Source organism: Dendrobates tinctorius, unplaced genomic scaffold (genome assembly GCF_039654945.1).
Source record: "Dendrobates tinctorius isolate UK_male_01 unplaced genomic scaffold, ASM3965494v1 ptg000140l, whole genome shotgun sequence".
NCBI lineage: Eukaryota > Metazoa > Chordata > Amphibia > Anura > Dendrobatidae > Dendrobates > Dendrobates tinctorius.
Genome location: NW_027361808.1, coordinates 13,966,354 through 13,977,527, shown reverse-complemented (window position 1 = coordinate 13,977,527; position 11,174 = coordinate 13,966,354). Strand labels below are relative to the sequence as shown.

Sequence of the window (11,174 nt, the reverse complement as noted above, 5' to 3'; positions counted from 1 at the left end):
ATTATTTATTATAGAGTATTTAAGTTTGTTGGGTCCTATGTTGCCATGGAGAGACAGCGTTGGCGGCCAATGATCGTGCGGCTGACCACTATCTGATGTGTATGGGGAAATGGAGAGACAGCGCTGGCGGACCAACGATCGTCCGGCTGACCACTATCTGATGCGTATGGTGGAATGGGGGGACAGTGCTGGCGGTCCAATGATCGTCCGGCTGACTGCTATCTGATGTGTATGGGGGAATGGAGAGACAGAGCTGGCGCCCAATGATCATCCGGCTGACCGCTGTCTCATGTGTAGGGCCAGCAGTACAACCATATGCACGGTGGGCTTCACATGGTCGCAGAGTGGGGCTCTGGCGCAGGAATGTTCAGAAAGTGTAAAATAAATGCAGTTGGAATTTGCCAAAAAGAATGTCTCTCTGTTGCCCATAGCAACCAATCAAAACACAGGTTTACTCTTTTATAGCACTCTTCAAAAATAAAAGCTGTGCTGCGATTGGTTGATACGGGCAACAGAGCTTTTCTTTTTAGAAATTTTCTTAAAACTCTATTTCTACTCCCTGTAAGGAAACTATAGCAGGCAACCCCAAAACTACCGCAGAATGTAAGACATAGCTGCACTATCAATGGAGGACTGCACAACCTATAGACACCAGGCAGTCCAGGCCAAGGAAGGGGAAGAACAGAAATCACTTTGACGACATGAAGGAAAAACCCTACAGCCTGCAGAGCACAGCGCCCCCTCCTGGGCTTCCAGTGCGGGTCTCCCCTATCTGCAGCGGGCTCAGGAGCGGGACACGTCGCCATGGAAACGAAGCACAACAGTCATGGCGGAGGAGAAGGAGGCGGCAGGTGAGTGAGGCGGTGGCACGGTCCGGGCTCCGCCGCAGCATTACTGAGATCGGCCATGGCAATCACTAGATCCCAGCATGACACCGCACACTGCAGCAGGCTGGGGAGTTCTGTAGCCAAGGGGTTAATGCTTTCCATCAGCTGGGTCATCAGTGCTGTGCGCACTGCCAGGCAGCAGGTTACCAGAGACCCCCTGACTTATGGGCAATGCTTTGGTGGGGGCTGGCAGAGGGTCCACAGACTCCGCACAGGTGGGCAGCGCCTGCAGGACCGCAATCTGCCCTCTTCAGTAGATTTTCCGCTATGTAAGCCTGAGCCTGAGGTAGAGGGGCTTCTTGTTTATTGGGAACCTGTGTGTGACTCCCCGCTGTGTAATGGGCAGATGGGGTCTCTCTGGACTGCATGGGGCCTCCGTGCTGACGGTGTCAGTCTGTGCACGCGGACACCACAGTGGCGGGGACGCTCATGTTTACGGCTTTATTAATACAGCTATTTTTTGATTCATAGTATTTAGCTGTATATAAACAATGAAATGTTTTTTTCTTATGTCCAAACATTTTTATTTTTTGCTTGCTTTGGTCTCAGTCTCATATTGTCCCTCACAATCAGATTCTGTAGCATCGATATAATTATTACAGGCGCTGTGTTATGGGTGCTCTCTGTAAGGCGCTGTGTTATGGGTGCTCTCCGGAAGGCGCTGTGTTATGGGTGCTCTCCGGAAGGCGCTGTGTTATGGGTGCTCTCCGGAAGGCGCTGTGTTATGGGTGCTCTCTGTAAGGCGCTGTGTTATGGGTGCTCTCCGGAAGGCGCTGTGTTATGGGTGCTCTCCGGTAGGTGCTGTGTTATGGGTGCTGTCCAGAAGGCGCTGTGTTATGGGTGCTCTCTGTAAGGCGCTGTGTTATGGGTGCTCTCTGTAAGGCACTGTGTTATGGGTGCTCTCCGGAAGGCGCTGTGTTATGGGTGCTCTCCGGAAGGCGCTGTGTTATGGGTGCTCTCTGTAAGGCGCTGTGTTATGGGTGCTCTCCGGAAGGCGCTGTGTTATGGGTGCTCTCTGTAAGGCGCTGTGTTATGGGTGCTCTCCGGAAGGCGCTGTGTTATGGATGCTGTCCAGAAGGCGCTATGTTAGGGTGGTTTCACATTAGCGCTTTTTAAGCGCACGCACGGCCGGGGGTAGCTCCGCCCCCGAGCCGGCTCTCTGCCCGGCGTGCCCGCCCCTTGCTTGTAGCGCCGCCTCCTAGCGCACAGCGGCGCCTGCGATCGGCGCCCCCTATCTTTAGCATAGGGTGCGCAGATCGTGCGCAGGCCGTGCGCTAGTTGCGCTTTGACCTGCTCTGCGCACTTTTGACGGTGCGCCGTGCGCGCCAAAATCCGAAAAGCTCGATTTTGGCGCGCACGGCGCACCGTCAAAAGTGCGCAGCGCAGGTCAAAGCGCAACTAGTGCACGGCCTGCGCACGATCTGCGCACCCTATGCTAAAGATAGGGTGCGCCGATCGCAGGCGCTGCTGTCCGCTAGGAGGCGGCGCTACAAGCAAGGGGCGGGCACGCCGGGCAGAGAGCCGGCTCGGGGGAGGAGCTACCCCCGGCCGTGCGTGCGCTTAAAAAGCGCTAATGTGAAACCAGCCTTATGGGTGCTCTCCGGAAGGCGCTGTGTTATGGGTGCTCTCCGGAAGGCGCTGTGTTATGGGTGCTCTCCGGAAGGCGCTGTGTTATGGGTGCTCTCCGGAAGGCGCTGTGTTATGGGTGCTCTCCGGAAGGCGCTGTGTTATGGGTGCTCTCCGGAAGGCGCTGTGTTATGGGTGCTCTCCGGAAGGCGCTGTGTTATGGGTGCTCTCCGGAAGGCGCTGTGTTATGGGTGCTCTCCGGAAGGCGCTGTGTTATGGGTGCTCTCCGGAAGGCGCTGTGTTATGGGTGCTCTCCGGAAGGCGCTGTGTTATGGGTGCTCTCCGGAAGGCGCTGTGTTATGGGTGCTCTCCGGAAGGCGCTGGGTTATGGGTGCTCTCCGGAAGGCGCTGGGTTATGGGTGCTCTCCGGAAGGCGCTGGGTTATGGGTGCTCTCCGGAAGGCGCTGGGTTATGGGTGCTCTCTCGAAGGCGCTGTGTTATGGGTGCTCTCCGGAAGGCGCTGTGTTATGGGTGCTCTCTGGAAGGTGCTGTGCTATGGGTGCTCTCTGGAAGGTGCTGTGCTATGGGTGCTCTCTGGAAGACGCTGTGTAAGGCTACTTTCACACTTGCGTTAGAAGGCGAAGCGCACGGCCGCCGTGCAGCTCCACCCCCTGCCGCGTCCCCTCCGGTCAGCTCCTCCTATGGGTGCATGACGCTGCATGCGACCTGCGTACCCTATCTGTAGCATTAGGTACACAGGCCATACGCTGGTATGCTTTTGCCGGCGCATACGCTTTTTTGACGGTACGCCGAAGTGCACCAAACGCACCGAGTTGCATTTTGTTGCGCTCGGCGTACCGTCAAAAGGGCGCATGCACCGGCAAAAGCATACCAGCGCACAGCCTACATACTGAATGCTAACGATAGGGTACGTAGGTCGCATGCAGCGTCAAGGAGGAGCTGACCGAAGGGGGTGTGGCAGGGGGCGGATCTGCACGGCGGCTGTGTGCTGCGCCTCCTAAAGCAAGTGTGAAAGTAGCCTTACGGGTACTCTCCGGAAGGCGCTGTGTTATGGGTACTCTCCGGAAGGCGCTGTGTTATGGGTACTTTCTGGAAGGCACTGTGTTATGGGTGCTCTCTGGAAGGAGCTGTGTTATGGGAGCTACCTCCATATACAATATACGTACAAAATAAGTTTGCACTCTCTCTATCATGCTAAAGCATGTCAATGTAGAATATATGAAATTTGAATAGCAATACAGCTATGGACTATTAAGAAAAAATATGAGACTAGTCTGAATGTGCCAGTTTGTTTTTTGTCTTTTGTATTTTAGCTTACTGACCGAGCACTCTGCCCTCCATCAGGTGGTGATTTTTAACTACAGCAGGTCCACATTCACCCAGGAATTCAGACATCAACCTTAGAGAGGTATTCACACAGTGTAGGTACCCTTCAGATTCTAAGGCCACCTTGAAATTGGTTGATGGGCAGATATAATTTGGCCAAGTTATATAGTAAGCGTCTCATATTTTTTCTTAATACTCCATAGCTGTATTGCTATTCAAATTTCATATAGTGCAACCTTATTTTGTATGTTGCAAGATGGTGTGATAGCCTTCCTTATTCAAAATCCTTTTTACCTTGTACAAATCTCCCACTTTACCAGCACCAAAGCAACCCCAGACCATCACATTACCTCCACCATGCTTGACAGATGGCGTCAGGCACTCTTCTAGCATCTTTTGAGTTGTTCTGCGTCTCACAAATATTCTTCTGTGTGATCCAAACACCTCAAACTTGGATTGAACAGTTGATTCCTTCTGCTCAGGCAGTGTTCCCCAACTCTGAGGACTGTTTTTTCCAGCAGGACAATGTGCCATGCCACGCAGCTAGGTTAATCAGTGTGTGGATGAAGGACCACTGCATCAAATCCCTGTCATGGCCAGCCCAATCTCCAGACCTGAACCCCTTTGAAAAACTCTGGAGTGTAATCAAGAGGAAGATGGATAGTCACAAGCCATCAAATAAAGAAGAACTGCTTAATTTTTTGTACCAGGAGTGGCATAAGGTCACCCAAAAGCAGTGTGAAAGACTGGTGAAAAGCATGCCAAGATGCATGAAAGCTGTGATTAAAAATCATGGTTATTCCACAAAATATTGATTTCTGAACTCCTTAAATTAAATATCTAATGTGCCGTATATACTCGTGTATAAAACTGGGAAAACTTATTGACTCGTGTATAAGCCGAGGGTGGAATCCATAGAATATGCCCCCATATGCTGCAAAAAAAAGCCATACTCACCTGTCCTGGGTCCATCGCCGCTGTCTGCTGCTTCGTGTGTCAGTGACTGTTCAGCCAGCAGAGGGGCGGCGCGCACTAACCACGTTACCGCGCCCCCTGCTGCCTAAACGTCACTGACACAGGATGCAGCAGAAACAGCGGTGAACAGAGATGGACCAGGGGACAGGTGAATATCGCTATACTCACCAATCCTGCTGCAGTCTCTGCAGCCTCGCTTCTCCACTGTCTCCCTTCCTGTCTTCAGCGGTCCCGTGGTACCGCTCATTACACTCATGAATATGCGCATATTCATGAGTGTAATGAGCGGTACCACGGGACCGCTGAAGACAGGAAGGGAGACAGTGGAGAAGCGAGGCTGCAGAGACCGTGGCAGGACAGGTAAGTATGATCTCTGACACCCCCACTCCCCCTCCCCCACCAACCCCCAGGTATATGACCCGTGTATAAGCCGAGAGGGGGACTTTCAGCCCCAAAAAATGGGCTGAAAATCTCGGCTTATACACGAGTATATACGGTATATATATTTCATAGGCACATCTTCTAGACCACAACAGGTTACACTGCCTGTGTTGCCCATAGCAACCAATCACTAAGCATCTTTCATTTCACCACAGCTGTTTAAAAGATGAAAGCTGAGCAGTGATTGGTTGATATGAGTAACAGATTTCCTTTAAGACAGTTGTGGTAACTGAGGCCTATTATTCTTACCATTTCTATGGTGTTATCGTCCTTTTGTAAAGCTGGAAATAACACAATTTATTACCGTGACGACACAGACCACCCTCTGACACAGACTGCAGGGGGAATCCAGAATCAGGAACTTCTCTTTGTCTGGCATGAAGCATCTCATTAACTTAAAAATTCAAACACAGATTAAAAAAGAAACACAAGACGGATTTCTCCAACCCAGGTATCATTTTAATCGGTGTAACAGCGCCAACCTGACAATGCCTGGTTCGCTTTAAACTTATTTATACAGCTACAACTAATGACACTTTAAATTAGTCCTTCTATAAAATTTATAACCAAATGGTATTACACTCCCACAAGGTTGAAATCTGCTTTCTCTATGAGAAAAGCTGTATTACGCCTCAATGAGCAAGACTTTCAGAAAGAAGAAAGGGAGCCAAGACTTACAGAAATGTGTCCAGAAATGGATCCCCTAATATCCCACATCATCCCGTCCTGTCAGAGCCACCAGACTACTACCCCTAATATCCCACAGCATCCATCCCGGTATCCCGACTGCTGTCTCTCCCTCAGCAGACAAATATCAGAGCAGAGAAATAACGGCCCCGTGCACCGAGCGCATCCCGGGCTCACTGCCCCCAAGCAACGAGCACATCCCGGGCTCACTGCCCCCCTGAGCACCGAGCACATCCCGGGCTCACCGCTCCCCGAGCACCAAGCACATCCTTGGCTCACCGAGCACATCCTGGGCTCACCGCCCCCGAGCACATCCTTGGCTCCCCACCCCCGAGATGTGCAGAACCGAGCATCAGGGGCAGAGCTGCCATGCTGAAATGCTTTGTGCTGCGGGGACACTGCACCTCCACCGTGTACAGACGGGAGGGAACCTGGAGATGACATACAGGTATATACTATATACAGGGGGAGATGACATACAGGTATATACTATATACAAGAGGAGATGACATACAGGTATATACTATATACAGGGGAGATGACACACAGGTATACACTATATAGAGGAGGAGATGACATACAGGTATATATTATATACAGGGGAGATGACACACAGGTATATACAATATACAGGAGGAGATGACTTACAGGTATATACTATATACAGGGGAGATGACATACAGGTATATACTATATACAGGAGGAGATGACTTACAGGTATATACTATATACAGGGGAGATGACATACAGGTATATACTATATACAGGAGGAGATGACTTACAGGTATATACTATATACAGGAGGATATGACATACAGGTATATACTATATACAGGGGAGATGACACACAGGTATACACTATATAGAGGAGATGACATACAGGTATATACTATATACAAGAGGAGATGACATACAGGTATATACAGGGGAGATGACACACAGGTATACACTATATAGAGGAGGAGATGACATACAGGTATATACTATATACAGGGGAGATGACACACAGGTATATACAATATACAGGAAGAAATAACATACAGATACAGTGGGGAAAAAGTATTTAGTCAGCCACCAATTGTGCAAATTCGCCCACTTGAAAAGATGAGAGAGGCCTGTAATTGACATCATAGGTAGACCACAATATGAGAGTCAAAATGAGAAAACAAATTGAGAAAATCACCTTTTCTGATTCGGCAAGATTTAGTTTTCAAATTATGGTGGAAAATAAGTATTTGGTCATTAACAAAAGTTCGTATCAATATTTTGTTATATATTTATTTGTTGGCAATGACAGAGGTCAAACATTTTCTGTAAGTCTTCACAAGGTTGATACACACTGTTGGTGGTATGTGTCACGCCGCTCTCATCTGGAGGCGGGACCCTGAGCCCGACGTCACCACTTCCGGTGCCGCGGCCGCTCCGGCGGTCCCGTCGGGTGCACACGCGCACCTTTCGTTCTTAGTTCCATGGCTGCACAACGTTGCTAGAGCGCATGTGCGCTCTTCTCGGTTCTAGCTGCAGCCTTGTCCTCTCTATGAGCAATAGCAATACGTGCGTTGGAGTGATGTATGCAGGGGAACCTTAGGAAACCAGGGTTGGTATGATCTCTATCTCTCTTGCTATTTAGCGTTTACTAAAAAGGGTCACTGCATGACGTTATTGGTGAGGTGTGGGAAACCTTAAAGGCACTTAGCACTTTATATGGATATATGCACAGACTCACATTGAATAATGGATTTAGTTATGGCTGTTCTTATATGAATTATAGGATTTGCAAGATTCATATATGCACTAAGCACTTTTATATATTGTTTTATTATGTGCACAGCCTGTGAACATATAATTAATTTGGTATGGTTGCCCATTCATGAATTAGGGTGTGTGCAGACGCTGCGGAATCCGCTGCGGATTAATCCGCACGGATTTTGCAAAAACCGCAGATAAACCGCAGGTCAAAAGACCTGCGGATTATCTGCGGTTTTGTCTGCGGTTTGGTCCTGCGGATTCACCATCTCCACAATGGTGGAGATAGGAACCCGCTGCGGATTCCACAGAAAGAATTGACATGTTAATTCTTTCTGCGGTTTCAAAGCCGCAGCAAATCCGCGCGGATTTTTCCGCAACGTCTACACAGCGTTTTTTTTTTTACCATTCATTTGAATGGTACTGTACACCGCAGCTAAAACTGCTGCGGGTCCACAGCGGCCAAAACCGGAATCCGCAGCGTGTGCACATACCCTTATAGGGATCTCCTATGCACTAAGCACTTTTATTGTACCAATAATATGACATTTATATATGAATTATATGACACTATTGTTTATAAAAATGCACTAATCTTATATTATTTAAATTTTCACATTTTGATGAATTTATGGTGCACTTTTTTATATTTTTCATATTCTTTATATTTTTTCTTATTTTTTCATTTTATTTTGGTGTCTCCTTCCCAGCCTTTTGGTTTCTTGATGTATCCCTGCACACATGCATATCATGTATGTTTTTTAATGCTTAAATTTATTGCATTTGTGGAAAATTAAGTGTAAAATTTAAATAAAAATTCTTGTTCACTGAATATTTTTGTCATGAAATATTTTATTATATAAAATATTTTTTGGTGGCGTTTCATTAGCAGTCGATACTCTTGAATATCTTTTATGGGTATTTTGTCCTCTCTATGGCCCTGGAGGACCCGACCCGGAAGTCCTAGCACTCATGCCCTATATCAGGCTACCTCTTCCTATGGGAGGTGCCTGATTATTGTTGTGCTCCCTGGCTTGGTCCTTGCCTGGCTGTGCTCTGTATTCGGATCCTCTGCCTTGTGCTCCGTTCCTGTGCTCTGGCTTGTGCTCCGTCCTTGAACTCTGCCTTGTGCTCCGTTCCTGTACTCCGCCCTTATCATGCTTCATTGCACACGCTCTGCCTCTGCTCTGTGCTCTGTCATACTCCTTTGCACACGCTCAGCTTCTGCCTTGTTCCTGTCTGCTTCTCAGCACACCCTCTGCCTAACCTTGCCCTCAGGCATGCTCTCTGCACACCCTTTTTCTATCTTCGTTAATATACGCCCTGCTTTGCTCGCCCCGTGCGTGCTTGTCTGTGCACGCCATACGTGCTCTCGTGTACCAGCCTTGCACTATCCTGTATCTAGCGCACTCCCGTGCACTCGCCCTTTATTGTCAATACCCTGCGTGTCCCTGTGTCCACGCTTTGCACACTCTTGTACTCTGCACATTCCCTGTTACTACACACACTCACTCGTGTCTCCTGTGAGCTGGCCACCTGGTTCCAGCAGTCTTGATACCTCACCCCCTTGGGCTTGCCCCTGACACTCCCTGTATAGGGGGTGGTCCTCACTAGGTCAGCTCGCCCTGGGTGGGTTGGTGCCATGACCCAGAGGGTCCACTCCAGGAGTCGTCATAGTACGTTTACCCATTCCTCCATGCAGATCTCTAGAGCAGTGATGTTTTGGGCCTGTCGCTGGGCAACACGGATTTTCAAATCCCTCTAAAGATTTTCTATGAAGTTGAGATCTGGAGACTGGCTAGGCCACTCCAGGACCTTCATATTCTTCTTACTAATTCACTCCTTCGTTGCCCTGGTGGTTTGCTGGGGATCATTATTATGCTGAAAGACCCATCCACGTATCATCTTCAATGCCCTTGCTGATGGAAGGAGGTTTGCCCTCAAAATCTCACGATACATGGCCCCATTCATTCTTTCATGTACACAGATCAGTCGTCCTGGTCATTTTTCAGAGAAACAGCCCCAAAGCATGATGTTGCCACCCCCATTCTTCACAGTAGGTGTGGTGTTCTTTGAATGCAACTCAGCATTCTGTCTCCTCCAAACACAACAAGCTTTATTTCTATCAAGCAGTTCTACTTTGGTTTCATCAGACCATATGACATTCTCCCAATACTCTTCTGGATAATCCAAATGCTCTCTAGCAAATTTCAGATGGGCCTGGACATGTACTGGCTTAAGCAGGGGGACACGTCTGGCACTGCAGGATCTGAGTCCCTGGCGACATAGTGTGTTACTGATGATAGCCTTTGTTACGGTGGTCCCAGCTCTATGCAAGTCATTCACTAGGTCCCCCCATGTGGTTCTGGGATTTTTGTTCACCGTTCTGGTGATCATTGTGACCCCACAGCGTGAGATCTTGCGTGGAACCCCAGATCGAGGAAGATTATCAGTGGTCTTGTTTGTCTTCAGTTTTCTTATTATTGCTCCCACAGTTGATTTCATCACACCAAACTGCTTGCCTATTGCAGATTCAGTCTTCCCAGCCTGGTGCAGGGCTACAATTTTGTTTCTGGTGTCCTCCGATAGCTCTTTGGTCTCCACCATAGTGGAGTTTGCAGTGTGACTGTTTGAGGTTGTGAACAGGTGTCTTTTATACTGTTAACAAGTTCAAACTGGTGCCATTACTACAGGTAATGAGTGGAGGACAGAGAAGAAGTTACAGATCTGTGAGAGCCAGAAATCTTGCATGCTTTTAGGTGACCAAATACTTATTTTCCACCATAATTTGTAAAATAAATCTTGCGAAATCAGACAAGGTGATTTTTCTGGATTTGTTTTCTCATTTTGACTCCCATAGTTGTGTTCTACCTATGATGTCAATTACAGGCCTCATCTTTTTAAGTGGGCGAACTTGCACAATTTGTTGGCTAATTAAATACTTTTTTCCCCCACTGTATATACTATATGCAGGGGAGATGACATACCTGTATATTATCAGGATCCTGACAGCGCCAGCGTACAGCCTCCGCTGAGCAGGGACTCGCACTGTAGGGACCCCTGGGGACAAGAACAGCCAGAAAGTACAGATGCACAGGACCTGAACGCTGAAGTTTAGCAAGCCGGCACAGGACCTACGGTCATGTGACTGCAAGGGGGCGGGGCTTAGCATCCTGCTTTCAGAGAAGGTAGAAAACTCAGAGTCGTGCAAAACGGAGGTCATACACAGTACGGGCAAACGAGGTACAGGAGGGGTAAACAAACGGGAGGTCAGACAAAGCCAAAGGTCATACACAAGAGAGCAGTGCAGTACCAAAGGGACGAGTAGAGAGCAGTCGAGTCACAAGCAGAGAGTCATACACGAGAGAGCGGTGCGGTACAAGAGGGGCAGGCAGAACTCGTAACAGGGACAGAACTGGATCACAACCAAACAAGCAACAAGTTATCAGGCACAAGGCACACGTATACAAGAGGTCAACTAACTCAGCCGAGGGCAGGAGTATAACTGACACCGGACCTAGGTCC

General features: G+C 48.6%; 1 protein-coding gene across 5 annotated transcripts in view; it reads left to right on the top strand.

The window, feature by feature from the left end:
* Positions 1-710: 710 nt before the first annotated feature.
* The window catches only part of DRC8 (dynein regulatory complex subunit 8), a 57,221-nt gene continuing 46,757 nt past the window's right edge, over positions 711-11,174 (top strand). For 3 of the 5 annotated variants that reach the window (XM_073545145.1, XM_073545146.1, XM_073545147.1), the window contains exon 1: positions 884-1,102. In XM_073545145.1, coding sequence (XP_073401246.1) covers positions 907-1,102 — 196 coding nt within the window. In that variant the 5' untranslated portion in view covers positions 884-906. Of the gene's footprint in view, positions 852-883; positions 1,103-11,174 lie in introns of those variants that run through there. The other 2 variants (XM_073545148.1, XM_073545149.1) reach the window with 2 other exon arrangements.